Here is a 20,567-nt window from a genome sequence, read left to right on the forward strand (position 1 = left end):
ATGACATACAGTAGTATGCCTCTCTATTTATGCGTGGGGATATTGGGAAGAGACTTCCTCAATTAAAATCACTTTGAGCTGATTTCCTGGGAATTTTACAGTCTTTTATGTCCAACACTGAAAATGATATACAAATGTAAATATATTCTTTGTATTTTTTTGTTTTGAACACTTGGGGGCCTAATTAAAATCCCCAGCCCATGGGTCGCCTGTTGTGGAATCCTGACAAACCCATAAACCAATGAAATCACTTTAATGGGTTAATAAAGAATCTCTAATTCTGGCTTCTTTTTTAGTTGCTTTTAATAGATATATTTTTACAACAGATGTCAAAAAAGGAAACTTTTATATCTGAGAATACAGTGAGGCCTGTGTGTGTGTGTGTGTGTGTGTGTGTGTGTGTGTGTGTGTGTGTGTGTGTGTGTGTGTGTGTGTGTGTGTGTGTGTGTGTGTGTGTGTGTGTGTGTGTGTGTGTGCAGCTGACATGTGACTGATGTCTGGAGGGGGTGAATGGCACCATGCCAGGCCAGTTTAACACCCATATTGCACATATCCCCAGGAATCTCCAGCCCAGCAGATCACAGAGCAGTCGCAGACCAGATTGGGCCCCTGGGACTGTGGACAAAGACCTCCAGAATGTGTGTGTGTATGGGGCGGCAGGGGTTAAAGACATCCCAGTACAACTGGTGTCTGTGTGTGTGTGTGTGTGTGTGTGTGTGTGTGTGTGTGTGTGTGTGTGTGTGTGTGTGTGTGTGTGTGTGTGTGTGTGCGTGCGTGCGTGCGTGCGTGTGTGTGTGTGTGTGTGCATCTGAGCATGCATGCATGCCTGCCTGCCCATGTGTGTGTATGTGCTTGCCCATGTTTGTGTACTTCTGTGTGTATGTCTGCATTCTTGCCTGTGTGTGTATTGGTCTTCACTAACCTGAACTCTGGCTTCTGTGAGTTTGGCCCTCTGAGCTAGCTCTTCTCTGGTGTATATATCAGGGTAGTGTGTTCGTTCAAAGGCTCTCTCCAGCTCCTCCAGCTGCTCAGCTGAGAAGGTGGTTCTACTGCGACGCTGTTTCCTCTTTAGTGGCAGGCCCGGCTCGGAGTCCACGTCCGAACCCTCGTCTGAGTGGCTGGCTGCAAACACATAACAGATAATGGTTATTCTGATTGGCCGGTTAGAAAAACAAAACAGGAAAGCTGTTATTTTGAATGGAGGAGGGGGGCAACAAAATGTATTTCTAAGACTTGGAATGTAAAATAAACCCTTGACCTTTATTAGAGAGACACACAGAAGCAACAGGTGTCAAAGACTTGGGATAAATCCTGCAATGTAATGTAATGACTAGGGCCCATAGTATGACCTGGGTAGCTCCTGCGGTCAGGGAATAATATATCTAGTTCTCGCCCACTATGATGTGACCTTAGGGCTTTCACAGGGTGGGATCACTTTAAATTGATCCTCAACACCCCCTTCTAAACTCCACACAGGCTCCAGTGGATCCTAAGGTGATCAAAAGAGAGCCCAGAGAGACCAGTAGTCCGTTTAAACATGGATTAAAGGAGTCGTATACCTGTTGGGCAAAGTAGGATATCACCATTTTTTTATGAAACATTAATCCCAGATTGTGTCTTTTATCTGTTTGCTCAGTTGAGGGCTGCTGGACAGCGGGACAGAGAGACAGAAGGGACAGAAGGACAGAGGGACAGAAGAATATAGAGAAAGACAGATGGACAGAGAGACAGAGGGACAGAGGGACAGGATAATATAGAGAAAGACAGATGGACAGAGAGACAGAGGGACAGAGGGACAGGAGAATATAGAGAAAGACAGATGGACAGAGGGACAGGAGAATATAGAGACAGAGGGACAGAGGGACAGAGGGACAGACAGACAGACAGACAGACAGACAGACAGACAGACAGACAGACAGACAGACAGACGGACAGACGGACAGACGGACAGACGGACGGACAGACAGACAAACAGATGGAGGGATATAGAAACAGACAGACAGATAGAGGGATATAGAAACAGACAGACATAGGGATATAGAGGCAGACAGACAGAGGGACAGAGGGATATAGAGGCAGACAGACAGAGAGACGGAGAGGGCTTTTAAGGCCTAATTCAGCAGAAGAGTGGTGAATGAAGGCTTGAGGCTGGGAGACTGAAGGACTAAAGCAGCGTATGGGGGGAGGCTAGCTGTCTATTAAATAATGATTAGGGTCCTCAAACTAGCGTGACAGCCACCCATTGTCCACCATTACGTGTCTGCAATGCACTCGTCACACACACACACACACACACACATAAATGTATACACACACACATGCATCTGTCTGCTGTGTCTAGAACCTCTGATTTCACGCGTTGCTTTTTCTCTATAACAATGTTTCCAACGCAGATGGCTACAGACAGAAAGGGTTAAATTCCATTCCCTTGAGCTCTTTGCCTGAGGGACCTTCTAATCATGAAGTCTGACAGAAGGTGGGACAGAGCTTTAAATAGGGGGCTGTCTGAGTCTGTGCTCGTATGTCTCATAGACCCAAACATCCACCTAAAAGCAGAGGCAAATCCAGTTCTATTGTAATAATAGTATTACCCATACCAAGACCACCTCATGTCTCTCAGTGAGGCATCAGAGAGGAGGAAAGAGCTGGAGAGAAAGAGAGAGAATATGGTGTGGATGCATGGTTAATGGAGGTAACCTCTCCTCAACGCTTCTCCTCTCTTCAGCTCTCTCTTTCTCCTCCCTCTCTCCTCCCTCTCTTCAGCTCTCCCTCTCTCCTCGCTCTCTCCTCTCCTCTCCAGATTTAGGTTTAATTAAAAGTAGAGAGCCAGGCAGGCAGGGGAGCGGGGCTTCCGTCTCTCCCGTCTCCTTAGTGCCATTCTCTGGAGCCGAACAGGAAATGCTTGTGCTGGTTGCCAGTGAGAGCCCATCCAGGCATTACACAGGGATTTGAGCTCTGGGAATTCTGCTGTGGCTCTGGAGCGCCGAAACAAGATTCCAACGCAGGGAAGAGCTCTTTATTAGATTCAGACCAGGGGCACCGGACAGAGCATTGAGAGCAGAGAGACTCATGGGAGATTTGTTGGACGTGAAGAGTAAATATCCATCAGGGCAGAAAGTTTTGAGCCATGATTTGGAATACTGGTCTGGCTGGGATGTTTGTGTTACTTTGACAGGAATGTTGAGGAGAGGTATGTACACAGCATCAACCCTAACTGAAAAACTGATCAAGTATAGATTTTTTTCTGCAGTGAATTTTACATGAATTCTATTGGGATGCTATTATGTCCTAAACTATCAAATAGTCTCAAAATCTTCCCCAAAATGATTCTGCCCCAAAAGCAACTATACTTGTTACTCAAAACATTCACAAAACAAGAAACTGATTCATTAAGCGATAAACAAGATAAAAACCAAACAAACCAATAAACAAATACACACATCATGGTCATTGCCATTTAAAGGATAGAAGAAAGAGAGAAAATGTGACAGAAAGAGAGCTGAAAACAAGCTGAGAAGAGCTAAGAGAAAAGAAGGAGACCAAAAGAAAGCTGAAAATGAGCTGAGAAGAGCTGAGAGAAAAGCTCCCCAGCAGCACTGTATCATGTTAACTGCAGGGTGGTGGTGCACTCCTCTTTTCTCTCTCTCTCCCTCTCTCCCTCTCCCTCTCTCTCTCTCTCTCTCTCTCTCTCGCTCTCTCTCTCCCTCTCCCTCTCTTTCTCTCTCTCTCTCTCTCTCTCTCTCTCTCTCCCTCTCTCTCTCTCTCTCTCTCTCTCTCTTATTAGTAACTATCGCAAAAACACTCCATCACAGCCTCTACTTTAATGAAAAATGACAGTGTTACTTTTGTCATCCTTTTGGCCCTCTTTCTCTCTCGTTCTCTCCATCTCTTTCTCTCCGTCTCTTTCTCTCCATCTCTTTCTCTCCATCTCTCTCTTTGGGAGTGTTATGGCCCGGGTTCCTTTGTATGGCAGAGGGGAAAGGCCTGTGGCAGGGCTCTATTGGGCTGATTTCCACGCTCCATCTGTAGAATCCATCAGGGCTGCCCCGGCCCGCATTCAGGGCCCTGTCACCTGCCCAGCAGGGGAGTGAGGGAATGGGGGTCTGGGTGGGTGAGCGAGGCAAGGGGGGTTGTGGGGGCACAAAGAGGGCCAGAGAGGGGCCACTGGGGCTGTAGAGGGGCACAGCAGGGGAGCACCCCCCCCCCCCCGCCCCCAATCACTCCCACCCTCCATCTATAGCCAGAGGGGCATGGGGGTTGGTGGGGGCATGGGGGTTGTGGAGTTGACAAGATGAGGGGGGTGGGGGTAACTGAGATGGGAGCTGAATGCACCTGGAGAAGATAGACAGAGGTGAAGGGGTGCTACGGAGGGAATGAGAGAGAGAGAGAGAGAGAGAGAGAGAGAGAGAGAGAGAGAGAGAAGAAGAAGAAGTACAAGTGGGGTTGCTCTCTATTCTGCTCCACTCATTGTTAAAACTGTCCCTTCCACCACGTCCATTTCCATTACTCCACTTCCCTCTTCCTCCCGCCACAACCGCCCACGTTTGAGTTTGAGAATACCAACCACGTTCCGATGCCCGTGGCGGATCACAACGAGAGGGCAACATTGACGCAAACGCAGGAACCTAGAGCAACAGGGTTCCCACACATTCCCATCAACAAACAGGAGAAGAGGATACTGAACACACAAGGGGACCTCCTCACTTCAACACTCAAATCAAATTTTACCCTGGAGCTAGGGTGCTGAAAATACAAAATACTCCACAGTTTGGCTGTGCCTCTGACAAAATCTAAATTAACGTAAAAATGGATTATTTTCCCTGAGGAGGAAATTGGTTTTGCTGCTGAATTACCCACTAAAATAGACATTTAAACAAAGCAGGACCAGGACGTGTAAGGCCAGTAGATAAAGGATACATTGAATAAGGTTGACAGAGCGACACAGTAAGGATAGATGGATATGTAGATTTCAACAGGTACGTAGTTTGTGTTAGACAGTGCTTCCCTCTCGAGCATGAAACACACAGAGAATCTCACTGCCAATAGATACTTATCACAGTGGGAGGCCATTCCTTCTTTTGCTAGAACAAAAGCGGTAACTGCTGGGTGCCAAACCAGTGGCGACGAACCTGACATTTCTACTTTTAGAATCGCAATGCACGTCAGTAGCCAACAACTTGACTTTGAGCCAATCAGAGAGCACGAATCCCCACGTGGGGGGAGCCAACAGGAGTGACAACAAAAAAGAAAAAATAGGGGGGGCATGAGCCAGTCACAATTAATATGCAATTTAGGCTATGGGATGGGAGCTAGCTAAGTGCACAGATGCAATGCACACAACACTAAATACTTCCTTCAAACTATGTAACCACTGTAGCTAATATTTACATTATCATTAAATCACAATGGATTCGTTTCCATGAAAAACTGCCTGTGTTAGCTGCCGAGTTAGCGCAGTGTCCTTAGCTAACTAGCTAGGTTGTGCCAGCTAGCGAATATGCTAACATTAGCTAGATATTTCAACAAGTGTCTATGGTCTGGCACTGGCAGTATGGGATTATGTGTTCAATTGTTTCTTTGTCATCTTGCTAGGTAGTTATCTACCTGTGGCCATCAAGTGCTTTCTACAAAATAGCAACATTAGCGAAGCTATCTAGCTTGTTAACATTGGAATCTAGACCATGAACTAAGCAACACATACGGACATGCATTGCCAAACAACGCTACTGCCACATTCTGGATCGGAGTATTTTAACAAGGCTGAGTGGCTGACGACTTCTAGGTCTTTGCTGTGTGAACACAAAAGGGATTGACTGCCGACAGTGTTCAGAGGTGCTGAGTACTGTCGGCAAGCAAACGTTTGACAATCCTAACGGTGTGTCTGAGATTTTAAATAATTACAGTGTCTTAGATTGATGCGTTGAGCTCTTTTTGGTTATAAAGCCCTCTTGCATAATCTTCCGCCGTACCTTACTAAATTGTTAACCTTCAGACGTATAAGTTACCAGACCTGGACTCAGGGATCCATTCAATCGCCAATGAGTCTGCATTGTTTTTCATTTGCACCTCTCGTGAGGAATCCTCTCCAAAAATCCTTCAAGTTGGTGGAGTTGGTGCCTTTAGGCGGGCAATTCAGGCGGATGTCAGAGGGCCTTTTAACTGAAGAATATGTTTGTTTCATATCATTGTGTTTTGCTTTTCGAGTTTTGTGTTTGCTTTTCATGTATTGTGTAACGAATGCGTATGTAGATACAGTTGACGTCGAAAGTTTGCATACACTTAAGTTGGTGTCATTAAAACTTGTTTTTCAACCACTCCACAAATGTATTGTTAACAAACTATAGTTTTGGAAAGTTGGTTAGGACATCTACTTTGTGCGTGACACCAGTAATTGTTCCAACAGTTGTTTACATACATATTATTTCACTTATAATTCACTGTATCACAATTCCAGTGGGTCAGAAGTTTACATACACTAAGTTGACTGTGCCCTTAAACAGCTTGGAAAATGATGTCATGGCTTCTGAAACTTCTGATAGGCTAATTGACATAATTTGAGTCAATTGGAGGTGTACCTGTGGATGTATTTCAAGGCCTACCTTCAAACTCAGTGCCTCTTTGCTTGACATCATGGGAAAATCAAAAGAAATCAGCCAAGACCTCAGAAAGAAATTGTAGACTTCCACAAGTCTGGTTCATCCTTGGGAGCTATTTCCAAACACCTGAAGGTACAACGTTCATCTGTACAAACAATAGTATGCAAGTATAAATGCCATGGGCCATCATACCGCTCAGGAAGGAGACGCATTCTGTCTCCTAGAGATGAACATACTTTGGTGGGAAAAGTGCAAATCAATCCAAAAATAACAGCGAAGTACCTTGTGAAGATGGTGGAGGAAACAGGTACAAAAGTATCTATATCCACAGTAAAATGAGTCCAATATCGACATAACCTGAAAGACCGCTCAGCAAGGAAGGAGCCACTGCTCCAAAACCGCCATATAAAAGCCAGACTACGGTTTGCAACTGCACATGGGGAAAAAGATCATACTTTTTGGAGAAATGTCCTCTGGTCTGATGAAACAAAAATAGAACTGTTTGGCCATAATGACCATCGTTGTGTTTGGAGGGAAAAGGGGGAGGCTTGCAAGCCAAAGAACACCATCCCAACCGTGAAGCACGGGGGTGGCAGCATCATGTTGTGGGGGTGCTTTTCTGCAGGAGGGACTGGTGCACTTCACAAAATAGATAGCATCATAAAGAGGGAAATTATGTGGATATATTGAAGCAACATCTCAACATCAGTCAGAAAGTTAAAGCTTTGGTCGCAAATGGTTCTTCCAAATGGACAATGACCACAAACATACTTCCAAAGTTGTGGCAAAATGGCTTAAGGGCAACAAAGTCAAGGTATTGGAGTGGCCATCACAAAGCCTGACCTCAGCTCTGTCAGGAGGAATGGGCCAAAATTCACCCAACTTATTGTGGGAAGCTGGTGGAAGGCTACCCGAAACGTTTGATCCAAGTTAAACAATTTAAAGGCAATCCTACCAAATACTAATTGAGTGTATGTAAACTTCTGAAAGCTGAAATAAATCATTCTGTCTACTATTATCCTGACATTTCACATTCTTAAAATAAAGTGGTGATCCTAACTGACCTAAGACAGGGAATTTTTTTACTAGGATTAAATGTCAGGAATTGTGAAAAACAGAGGTTAAATGTATTTGGCTAAGGTGTATATAAACTTCAGACTTCAACTGTATGTATATTGTAATTGTTGTGTATTGATGTGTATACAGGGCTCATCTGTGAAAGATACCGTGGTCTCAGCATGACTCTCTTCTTAAATAAAGGTTATAAAAGTCGTATAAAAATGTATATGCCGTTTACACAGAAACCCGCGCTAACACATGCAGACACGCCCACAACGATTTACAGATGACTGACATGGCCAAAAGCACACACACAAACCTTAACTAAACTAAATGGTTTATGGATCCAGGAAGCAGACAGGCATGGCACACACACAGAGATGTGAACCGTCAGACTGTCACTGTCCATTACAATCACCTCTAGCAGAACTGTATTTAAGAGTAGAGAAAAACCTCCAAACAGACCAGACCTCAAATAGGGACTGACTGGGCTTGTTGACTGTGTCGAGTCCAGTGGCCAAGACACACCCTGGCAAGCATTCCCTCTTCACCCTACTCTGAGATGTTAACACGAGGAGACACATATTACACACACATAGTGGCTGACACACACATATACACACACACAGAGTCACGACTCGCCAATACACACACACACACACACACACACACACAAACACACACACGCAAACACACCCGTACACAGAGTTGCCAATACACACACACAAACACACACACACACAGTCACCAATACACACGCTCTGACTTTGCAATCTCAGCATAAAGATGTAGAAAGAGAGGGAGAGAGGAAGAAAAATAGGTAGATTGAAGGAAACTGATGGAGAAAGAGATTAGAGAAAGAGCCAGAAGGACTGAGCCGGATAGAAGGAGAGAGAGAATCCAGAAAGAGACAGAAAGCAACAGAAAAAGAGAGATACAGTAGGTATAAATAGAGAGAAAGGGTTTAGAGAGAGGGCCATATGGGGCTGTTTATGACGGGGCTGGTCGTAGGGCCGGGCGGCCCTTCCTCTAGGGGCTCTTAATAGAGAGCGTAATTGAGATGCTGACATGTGTTCCCCTGCACCCAAAACAAAAGGCAGAAGAGACAAATTAACTAGTTATTTGCACAGGGAAGTAGATCTGTCCCTTTCAGAGAGCAGGACTGGATGGCCGACTCACTGAATAAAACAGTACATCATCGCCATGGAGGCGTGACAAGGAAAAGCTAGGGCTAGACCCAGCAGATGCACACAGGGTATAATGGTTAACTGACAGCTTATGGCCCCAGCTGGAGTTAACAGTGTGGTGAGAAAAGGAGGAGAAAGAGGGGAGGATGGGGAGGAAGAGGGGAGTGGGGCCTGGCTCTCACTTGACTTGCTAAGGAGCCCCCAGGAGTCTGTTGCAGCTGCCTGGGAATGAGGGAGGAAGGGACGAAGGAGGAGGGATGGAGCAGGGATGGAGGGTGAGAGAGCAAGAGAGAGAGAGAGAGCGATTGGAGAGCGGGCTGCGGAGATCACACACAAAGAGAGTCAGCGATATGACGTTAAAAAGATGTATCACTCTCTGATATAGCTGAAGTGGCAAAAAGCCCCAAACGGCCCTGTGCAGGGCATTATGTGGACCCAGTGTGGGGCATCTTATTATTTAGTTCCAGTGGGGTGGAGTGAGGTGACAGTTTCACGGTGGCATTGCCACCCCCAAAGAAGGGACAAAGCAGTGGCACAGTACCCATGCAGGGCCACATGAACAGGCCAGTCTGCCACACGCTCCCCCCCAGCACTGACCCACCCCGGCCCAGCCGCCCAAGCCACCCGCTCCCCAGGTGCATAATGGCCCTAGTGGGCCTACTCTCATAGTCTCACACCAAGCAACCACCAGCAGCATTCCAATTCACTTTAGCTTTACACATCCATGCAATAATATCAGAAAAACCTACAAGATTCCTATAATATTGGATGACTATGTAATATGTTCTATAGCCCAGAGAAATAGAACGGGAGTCTATTAGCTGTCATGGTGACCTAAACATTATTTTAACCTTCTCTTCCTGACGAGGAGATAGTTTTAACAGGCAGTGACCCTAAGTCGCCCTCTGACCCTGCCAAACTACACCCCCATGTACTGTCATAAAGGAGAGGGGGCAGGAGAGGAGCGGAGGTTGGCTGCTGACCCCTTTACAGGCCAACATCACCCCTCCACAAAAACTTCATAGGCAGTGAACGGCCAGAGTTCAACCACTGTGGCATTCCTCAGTTTCTCTTCTTTTCCATAACACATTCTGTAGGCTGTGATGTGTCTTTCTTTCTTTTTCTCCTTTTACTGGTTAGTCTGTCTGTCCTGGTTTCTTTATCTTAACGTTCTGATATTTTCTGAATTTTTTAGGCATATCTCATTGTGCTTGGATAATGTTCGCGTCTAATCGAGATGCACAAAGACGCGAAAACAAAAGCAGACTTTTTTTTGTTGTTGCTCTTTTCCGTGAGAAAACACGACTAAAAAGAGCTACGAAATGACTCTACCGTGTCCATTCCATTCTGCGCCGAACTAAACTGCTCTTAAAAAATAATAAAGAAGCCAGGCTAAACCAAGTTAAGTGATTGACAACGCTGTCTGGCTTTACTCAATTAACTATCTCATTGTATCGAAACCTTTTTTTTGCCAGAACTCCCCTCGCCCCTCACCCCCCCCCCCCCCCGACCTCATTCTCTCCGAACTCCTTTATCCTCCACCATCACAGAGTTTTGCTTAGCTAATACTTCCAAGGAAATAGAGCGTTCTCCTTGACCTTCTATTGGTCACTCTTCTCTTTCTCTCTTCTTCTCTCTTTCTCTTTCAGCCACTTCAAACTGTCTCTCTGGGCAGTGGGGAGAATGTGACGGGAGTCCATCAGCGACGAGAGGCAGGCCCAGGGCAGGACCCCGCTCCCTCACTTCAAAGTTGGCCTGCATTCATTAATTGTCCTTTGAATTAATATCACAGTCCTCACAATGCGGGTGCCAGCACAGAAAGAGGATTTAATGAAGCATAGAGCCTGTATTCACTTGCAGATAAACCAGTGTGGATTTTCTTGAGAGAGAGTCTTGAGAGTGATGCTTTGACATAGGCTGAAGTAAATGTGGTGTGTATAGCCAGGGTGAGAGGAGATAAATAAGGGAGTGAATAGGGAGGGGGATGCTTTTCAATGCACCGCTAACATACACTACATGAGCAAAAGTATGTGGACACCTGCTCATTGAACATCTCATTCCAAAATCATGGGCATTAATATGGAGTTGGTCCCTCCTTTGCTGCCATCACAGCCTCCACTCTTCTGGGAAGGCTTTCCACTAGATGTTGGAGCATTGCTATGGGGACTTGATTACATTCTGCTACAAGAGCATTAATGAGGTCGGGCACTGATGTTGGGCGATAAGGCCTGACTCGCTGTCGGTGTTCCAATTCATCCCAAAGATGTTCGGTGGGGTTGAGGTCAGGGTTCTGTGCAGGCCAGTTAAGTTGTTCCACACTGATCTCGACAAAGCATTTCTGTATGGACCTTACTTTGTGCACAGGGGCATTGTCATGCTGAAACAAGCAAGGGCCTTCCCCAAACTGTTGCCACAAAGTTGGAAGCACAGAATAGTCTAGAATGTCATTGTATGCTGCAGCGTTAAGATTTCCCTTCACTGGAACTAAGTGGTCTAGCCCGAACCACGAACCATTATTCCTCCTCCACCAAACTTTACAGTTGGCACTGTGCATTGGGGCAGGTAGCATCCTCCTTGCATCCACCAAATCCAGATTTGTCTGTCGGACTGCCAGATGGTGAAGCATGATTCATCACTCCAAAGAATGCGTTTCCACTGCTCCAGAATCCAATGGCGGCGAGCTTTACAACACTCCAGCCGACGCTTGGCATGGTGATCTTAGACTTGCTTTGCCATGGAACCCCATTTCATGAAGCTCCAGACGAACAGTTACTGTGCTCATGTTGCTTCCAGAGGCAGATTGGAACTCAGTAGTGAGTGTTGCAACCGAGGACAGACGATTTTTATGTGCTATGGGCTTCAGCACTCAGCGGTCCCGTTTTGTGAGCTTGTGTGACCTACCACTTCGCGGCTGAGCCGTTGTTGCTCAGCCGTTTCCACTTAACAGCACTTACAGTTGACCGGGGCAGCTGCAGCAGGGCAGAAATTTGACAAACTGACTTGTTGGAAAGGTGGCATCCTATGACAGTGCCACGTTGAAAGTCACTGAGCTCTTCAGTAAAGCCATTCTACTGCCAACGTTTCTCTATAGAAATTGCATGGCTGTGTGCTACTTGTATACACCTGTCAGCAACGGGTGTGGCTGAAATTACTGAATTTACTCATTTTAAGGGGTGTCCACATACTTTTGTATTTATACACTACCATTCAAACGTTTGGGGCCACTTAGAAATGTCCTTGTTTTTGAAAGAAAAGCAAATATTTTGTCCATTAAAATAACATAAAATGTATCAGAAATACAGTGTAGACATTGTTAATGTTGTAAATGACTATTGTAGCTGGAATATCTACATTGGCATACAGAGGCCCATTATCAGCAACCATCACTCCTGTGTTCCAACGGCACATTGTGTTAGCTAATCCAAGTATATCATTTTAAAAGGCTAATTGATCATTAGAAAACTATTTTGCATCTTGTACAATGCTGTGTACTTCTCCCTTCACAGAACAGCGCAAACTGGCTCTAGCCAGAATAGAAAGAGGAGTGGGATGCCCCGGTGCAAAACTGAGCAAGAGGACAAGTACATTAGAGTGTCTAGTTTGAGAAACAGATGCCTCACAAGTCCTCAACTGGCAGCTTCATTAAATAGTACCCGCAAAACACCAGTCTCAACGTCAACAGTGAAGAGGTGACTCCGGGATGCTGGCCTTCTAGGCAGAGTTGCAAAGAAAAAGTAATATGAAGCTCCAGATACTCAACAAGTCTAAAGAAGGCCAGTTTTATTGCTTCTTTAATCAGTACAACAGTTTAACACAATTGCAAAAAAGTTTTCTAATGACCAATTAGCTTTTAAAACGATAAACTTGGATTAGCTAACACAACGTGTCATTGAAACACAGGAGTGATGGTTGCTGATAATGGGCCTCTGTACATCAATGTAGATATTCCATTACAAATCAGCCGTTTCCGGCAACAATAGTCATTTACAACATTAACAATGTCTACACTGTATTTCTGATCAATTTGATGTTATTTTAATGGGAAAAATTGTTGCTTTTCTTTCAAAAACAAGGACATTTCTAAGTGACCCCAAACTTTTCAACGGTAGTGTACATTCTCGAAGTATGCAAGCGAGGAGAATCTGGACGTCTCTTACTTAATAGCTGAGCTTACGATTTTATAAAATGGTTCGCAGGAAACGACAACACACTACAGAAGTCAAAAATAAGCTACAACTTCGAAAAAGTGAACTTTCATTTTAACTTGATCCAAAAAACACCAGGAAAAATCCAAGTGGAAAAGGTTAAGACCAAACACATAAGTTAATCAAAAATGTGTATGACACTAAACTGCCTCTATGTTTGACTACCTGTGATGACACCAAACACCAAATGATCTGGGATACATCATTTATTAATCTATTGGTGTTAATAAAAACTCTCAGCCCTGAATGAATTCTGATCACTCCATCCAACATCAATCTCCAAGAAAGAGTTGCTATACTCCAGCTATTGTGAATTTGGATTTCTGGTGTGGCATACTGTCACAGTACAGTTAAATTGGGTTTATATAAGTATTAATAACCCAGGCAGGGAGACAGCCAGTGATCGCACACAGAGTCAAGACCCAGCTATTTCTCTTCTCTATCCCAGTGCCTGGATTTCTCCACTGCTCTGCCTGGAGGCAGAGATGGAAAGTAGTTGGTAGAAAACATTCCACTGGTCGCAATGAGGCACTGTTGTTTGTTATGACTGGAGATAGTCTCTCTCTCTCCATCTCTCAATCCCTCTGCTTCACTAAGACAGCGTAAAAACGCACGGACCGCTGACAAATATACAACGTTATAGAAAATCAATGTCTAACTTCCCTAAAGGTTTCCGCTGTTGTGTCTGAGTTTTTTTTTTTTTTGGTGTGTTCCTGACATGGTTGGCTATTACTGAGTGAGTGAGAGACATGCGTTTATTGAAATTTCTGAATGTCCTGGGAGAAAAGACATTATGAAACATTCTAATTGGTTTATAGGGTTTGTGGAAATACACAAATCATAGCGACCATTGATAAGATTCCCTATAGATTTAGCTTCAACCGAATGATTGCAGTTTGCATATTACTGTCTATGCATGCCACGTTTAAAAATGGCTCTCACTTTTTTCTGTTTCTCAGTTCTCTCTCTTTCCCTCTACTCTTTCTCCCCCCCCCATCTCTCTCTCCTCTCTCTCCTCTCTCTCCTCTCTCTCCTCTCTCTCCTCTCTCTCCAAACTCTCTCAGTCCATGCCAAAGTAGTGGGGAGCCAGTTTTCCCACTTTATTTACACAAACAAAGTCCTACTCAGTTTCTTTGACAAAAGCAGCTAAATCTTTCATGTTTTGTCAGCACTTGATTCCTCCTGTCCCCCTGGCTATTTGCCTGCCCCAGGACAATGGAGCCAGGAGAATGGGAGCAGATTTTGTGAATGTGCCTCAATGAAACCAATTATTACATGTTGACTGCGTTCACCATGGCAGATTTGAAAGAACTGGGCTTATTCAATTTGGCACCGCGGGATTCCCTTTCAAGATAAGTTATCCCTTTGACTGTTTGTATTTCTGAGCTTTTCTTTTTTTCTCCCCCCCCACCCAAACCCCCCCATTGTCATAAATGGAATCTGCAAGAGTAGGCTACTCCTCTTTCATGACTTTGGTTATTTTAATTAGCTAAATGAGGCTAAAGGGGTGTCCGTTGGTGTTATAGTCATAAACAGAGGAAGGTGGTGTCATTCATTAGGAGGCAGTTAATGTGCCAGTATTTATTGATTAATTAACATGAAACCATTCATTCAGTTTAGGAGACCACTTCCATGCCGGTATCGTTTATGTAATTTTCTCATGCAAGATTGACAAGGTTGAGCACTTTCTGCAGACAATTTTTGCACCAAATGAATGTGTTCATACTAATAGAAAGTATTCACTATGTCCCCAATTTCTGTTTTTTTTTTATTTTTTTTTTTTACTACTGTTAAATAATTGGTCAATCACCATAACATTCTTAATTATATATAAATAATCGAATTTATACATTTAACATTTTGTTTCCCCTGAACTCAACTATACATCTTAAACAGGAACTGCAATCGTTTAACATCAGATTCATTTCCTGATTAAAAGCGCGACATTTACCATTTGCTTGGGGGCATCCTTTTCCCAGAATGCTCTAGGTGCCCTGTAATGTCATGCAGATCTAGTAGTAGCTACCTGGTCCCAGTATAGCTACTTCATCCCACTGAACTCAATAGTGGCCTTTTCCCAGACAAATAAATCAAAACAGAGCAGCTTTGATCTCTGCACTTAAGGGTAGCCAACAATGGAGGCCGAGGCGAAAGAAGCAGAGAGGAACAGTCCTCTCTCTCCTGCAACAATAGCCTCTACAAACACCTACTTAATCAATATTTGGCCAGAAGACACCCTCTCCATACCCAAGACAGCCTTTTCACATTCTAATGAAGAGCTTTAAAGGAAAACGAAAACAACAAGATCAACTACTTCCACAGGCACACACAAGAGGATAAGAGAATTACATATGGCCATTGCAGACTGAGGGAAAAGGGAAAGTAGTCATTGGACTGTGTTTGAATTGGAATATAATTTGAGTAGACAACATTTCAGATATGCCATTATCAACACTTGAGTTTGCTCTGAGCTAATGAGTTAATGTTGTCATTGTGGATAAGATTAAGATGATTAGTCTGGCAATGTAACAAGGGGTCGAGGTACTGAATTAAAGGAAAATACGTTGAAGAATTCTTCCCAAAACACTCAACTATATTTCTTGAATCTAAATAACACATAAAAACAACAACTTTTAGTCCATTCAGACGTTTGGCATATTTTAAAATAAATAGGCTGTAAATCATACTGTGATACATCTATAGGTCTGTGATACATCTATAGGTCGTATTTAATTTAATGTCACTTGTTGTGCACACTTGTTGCAACGTTTTATCATGCCTGGCTGTTCCTAACTTACAATATCTATATCCTAATCATACACCTCTCTCACAATATCTGCAAGCCTGTATAATATATCTAAACAAGGCATCATCAGCACGAATAGATAACAGAGAAATGGATGGGAATAATATCAGATATCGAAACACAACCATAATCAAAAGAGCACTATCACATCTCCATAAATGGGCTATAGATTGTTTTGGACAAATTTGTCACAACCCCGCAGGAAAAATATTAACCAAACTGAGAGAATACATTTTAAAAGGTTAACAAAGTAAATTGCCTATCCTGATCTGTATTCGCGATGCCTCGCCTGGAAAAGGGCAGGAAAGCGGCTATACATATGGCATGAATGCGCGCGCCGCGGGCGAAGAGGACCGGGCGGGCTTTGTCCCTAGATGAAAGTGGGAAGAAATAAAAGGTTTGAGTTTAATCTACTAGAAAGGGTTTACACTGCGATGACTGATGTAAGGAGTAGTAAGCAGGCCATGCCTCCTGCGCAACGAGTCTAAACACATGAGTAAAATAGCGATAAGAAAGGCCTAATCATTTGAGGATGCTTGGAAAATGTGTAAAAAAAATTGTTGAGTTCTTCAGATATGTATTTGCTATAAGTGAAAATAATTTACCCCCCCCCCCCCCCAAAAAAAAAAATACAAAAATACAAATAATAATATGTAAAACAGGCAATGTGTCCCTTCCGAAACCTTGTTATGAACTTGGAATAGGCTTTGCTCACATTTCTAAAATTGTATGTTTAAAAAAGTCAGTTTCTGAAAGTATAGCCTACATTCCTGAAAAACCAACAGGTCACCAAGCAACAGGTGTTCGGGAAAAATCCAGGTCATAGGGAGAGATAGGATGCTGTCTCGTTCTCTCTGAGTCTGAATAGCAAACCCATCTCTTGACGCTGAAAAAGTCTCCAAATGAACATTTTGTTGTTGAAAACGGCCATTTTCTCTCGGCGCGCAGTCTATAAAACCGGCCGGAGTTGCCCATTGGTGTTATCTGAATTATTCATCGCTCATTGCGGGTCCATAATGTCTTCTCCCAGCCTTTTGTCAGCGCATTTTTTCTCCCTTTCTCTACACATTTTGAAAAGCTTTGGCGTCTTTTTGTACACCACTGAGCCGCTTGCTATAGCAGGCCTTTGTGCGCCTGAAACCGAAGTGTGAGTCTCAATAGACTCTCTCGCCTTTGTCCGGCAAGTTCATCCTCAAGTGTCCGATTGTGTGCGGAGGAACCGTCTTTTTTATGGGGGACGGAACAGTTGGGCAAATGTTTGATCAACTTCATATGGAAACGTTTGCCTTTAGCAAAAGTTTCGTTTAGTATAAACACAGGCATGCAACTCAAAAGTCCATATTCATAAAGTTAGGCTAGGGCTATATTGCAGAAAACCACCAAAATAGTTGTTATTTTCAAATGCTTAAATATTCGTTTTTTTAAATTCAATATCTATCTCATATCTGCACAACAATCATTCCGCTTGACAAACCAACCACAAAAAAAGTTAAACGTAGAGTCACGCGTCCAAAATGTTTTATTTAGTAAACGATTTAGGTATTTAATTAAATAGTAATGGTCCATGATTATATTTCCATTTATCGCATTATATGGGTATTCTAATTCAATTCTGCATTTTCTTTCTCTGCACATTATGTAGGCCGTACCCATCTGAATTTAGTGTAATATGCAGGTTATTTGCTAATTCAGCATCTTCAAGAGACAACAACACATTTTTAATATTCCCCCTTTCTCCCAATTTTCAACTGTCTCAAGTGGCCAACGAATTAACCGACTTTTTAACTACTTCTAAACAACATCTCAGCACATATTGTATCACAACCAAATATAGAAAATTGAGAGGAAAAGAAGCATTCCATACTTCTGAAATACAAATAATTTTCTAAACCAAAATTGCACCCTTGTCCAATAAGGAAACCGTGGCCTACAGTCAACATCGCCAAAGCTTTGCACTGCTTTTGATTAAAACCATTACTCACATCTATCCCCGAGGATGCCGTCGATGCTGTGTTTCGCTCGTCTTTCGTTCTCTTCCAATTCCCTTTTCTGGATTTCATCATCGTCCTCCTCATCTTCTCCTCCAACTCCCCCGAATTTACAACGCATGATACGGCTGATTGAACTCACTTTCAAAGTAAATACATAAGTGATAAATTGTTAGTAAAAAAACCATGCTTGAATTGATGAAAGTGCCAACATCCAATGCATATTGTCTTAGCACCTGTTGATTGGTTTTCACCTCGCAATAATGTTTCACAAAATTCTATTTATATCTGTTTATATTTTCAAACTTTCAGAATGTTTACAGTTGTTGCAATAGGGGTGTCATTATTGCATGCTTTTATGACTTTAGTAGACCTATAGACTATCTTCTCCTGGACTTTTTTACTAGGCGTATGCAAACGCATAATATTATTGTAGGCTTATACGATTTTAGTTAAGTAGTGTACATTTACATATTGGACACTATGCTCTGGTTAAGATAATTATAATATATGTTTGGTTTGTAGATCTTTAAGGTATAAATTATTAGTTAAAAAATGTAAATACCTGAGGGGATGTTGTTTCTGTCGCAGATCCCGTCTTTGAGTAATTTATCCCTGATTTCCCAGCTGAACATGCCCGGGTTGTCTTTCTTGTATTCCTCGATCTTCTTGTCCACATCTGGGGTTGTTGTCTGCTTCAAGTGGCAAGGATGCAGGAAACATTTCATTAGGCCTATGATTGCTATTGCACATGTATTTATTTTAATTTAAAAATAAATTAGGCTACACTGTGCCTAATAGGCTTTACAGTTCTGTTGAGTTTTATCTTTTACCTGATCGTTTTCAAAACCCATGTTTTGACAGTCTGTATTAATGTGGTGCTAAAAGTGTGCATAAAATAAGGTCTTATAAATTAAATATGTATTCGAAATAATGAATAGCATATGACAATAAATTATACCACACAAAACTGTTAATTCTTATATATCCTTTTAGTTTAACGGCCTGTCATCCCCAATTACATGTATCCTGTTAGTGGCATGTTGAGGTGCAGCCCATTAAGTTGGGCTTGACAGAGACATCGCTGCTATACAGTCCGGTTCTAGGGCCCTCACCTTGGGTTTGCTGCCTCCGATGGACCCGGGCCTGATGGAGCCTGTCTCCTGGTACCGGCACAAGATTTTGGACACGCATCCATGGGAGACTCGGAGCTGGCGGGAGATGACACAGGGTCGGATGCCGTGGTGGGCCATCTCCACGATCTTGTGGCGGATGTGGTTGGGCAGGGGTCTGCCGTTGATAAACATCCCACCGAGCTGGTTCACCCGGCCCTGGCCTAACGGGGTAGAGACTGGACGGAGGGAACGCATTTCATTCAATTACAACAACAAAAGTAAACCCTAGCAGCAAAACAAAAAAAGCCTAAACAATCAGGACTATATTTATTTATTCAACGTTTATGTATCCTATCTCAGTGAAAGGGGCTATATTTTTCAAGAGAGACCTGTTGCAAGAAAATATGTTAATAACATATCATTTGATCTCGGTCTTTTGCTAAATGTTTAATTGTTCTTGCTATTACATAGGTTAGACTTAATTGATGGTGCACAATGTAAATCAATATAAAATGTATAACAAGAGCATTGTTGATGTTTTGATATCAACTGCTACTATGTTAATTCAATTGAACCAGGGATTGCTACAAACTGTTTATGGCTTAGTAGGCTAGTGTAGGCTACTTACAGTTTCCAATAGGCAGCCTACACATTTAGGGAATACATCAACTTTCATTCACTTGTCAAAATGTTAGTTCATGTGTAGGCCTACTGTTAATTGTCTGTTAAAAGGCCACACTAAGACAATTATTTACATATGAACAACAGTTTTGCAGCTGTTCAAAGTTGACACAATATCAACACTTGCTTTCTGATTGAATCCTAAACAAACAAACAAATCTTCCAATACGCAAGAAACATGCACTTGGTTCCATTTGCAATAGCCTACCTTCCAGAGAGTAGCCTCCCCGCGGGTAGTTTTGGTGTGGGTTCGGGCGCATCATCCTCGGTATGCCCCCCGCTAGTGCTGTCATGTCTCCTAAAACTCCGCCAACGATGCCTTGCTCTCGACCAAATCAACACCAACCCGTAAACTTCTGAAATATTATGGGATCCACAAAAACGTATAGCTTAAAGGCCTACACGTTGGCTTCGATGGAGCAACAGGACAGCCTCCACGGGTTGCTTCGTCAAAATAACAACATGCAAGAAAAAACGCAAGTTAAATCCTTGGAGAATGGTACATTTGTCGATATTCAACGTGTAGTGTGAAAATATTGACAAAGCAATGTTTGCCTCTGTTGAAAGTAAAGGCCGCTTAGTTGGAGTTGTTGTTGACACTTTATCTGAATTGAGAAGATGGGTGGAAGTGAAACATTTTATAAGTTGTTGCTCTCCTTTCTCCTCAGTCCTTCCAGGCCTCTGATTGGCTTAGAAAGTCGAATCCCAGGGGCGCTGAGGGTGCATTTTGATTGGCCGACTGTTTTCTGTAGTGACCTCACGGGTTCAAGGCGTTGAGTCTTGTGGTGCTCCCGAGCTTTTGCTTTCACAGAATCTGATCCACGATCAGCCCTCCAGTCATCAACGGTAAAGGCTATATGGTCCAACCATGTTGATGGATGAAGATGCGCCTTTTAGTGAAGGCTACGCTACCCCCTGTAAGTCACCAGT

General features: G+C 43.2%; 1 protein-coding gene across 4 annotated transcripts in view; it reads right to left on the reverse strand.

The window, feature by feature from the left end:
• The window catches only part of LOC110530949 (paired box protein Pax-3-like), a 35,029-nt gene extending 14,709 nt beyond the window's left edge, over positions 1-20,320 (reverse strand). For 2 of the 4 annotated variants that reach the window (XM_036985811.2, XM_036985810.2), the window contains exons 1-5: positions 19,846-20,320; positions 18,957-19,192; positions 18,407-18,533; positions 17,836-17,982; positions 923-1,122 (exon numbers count right to left, since the gene is read on the reverse strand). In XM_036985811.2, the coding sequence (XP_036841706.2) occupies positions 923-1,122; positions 17,836-17,982; positions 18,407-18,533; positions 18,957-19,192; positions 19,846-19,930 (795 nt within the window). In that variant the 5' untranslated portion in view covers positions 19,931-20,320. Of the gene's footprint in view, positions 1-922; positions 1,123-17,835; positions 17,983-18,406; positions 18,537-18,956; positions 19,193-19,845 lie in introns of all 4 variants that reach the window. The other 2 variants (XM_036985809.2, XM_036985808.2) reach the window with 1 other exon arrangement.
• Between the last annotated feature and the right edge of the window lie 247 nt (positions 20,321-20,567).

Source organism: Oncorhynchus mykiss, chromosome 8, assembly GCF_057628025.1.
Source record: "Oncorhynchus mykiss isolate SJ-2025 chromosome 8, ASM5762802v1, whole genome shotgun sequence".
Classification (NCBI taxonomy): domain Eukaryota; kingdom Metazoa; phylum Chordata; class Actinopteri; order Salmoniformes; family Salmonidae; genus Oncorhynchus; species Oncorhynchus mykiss.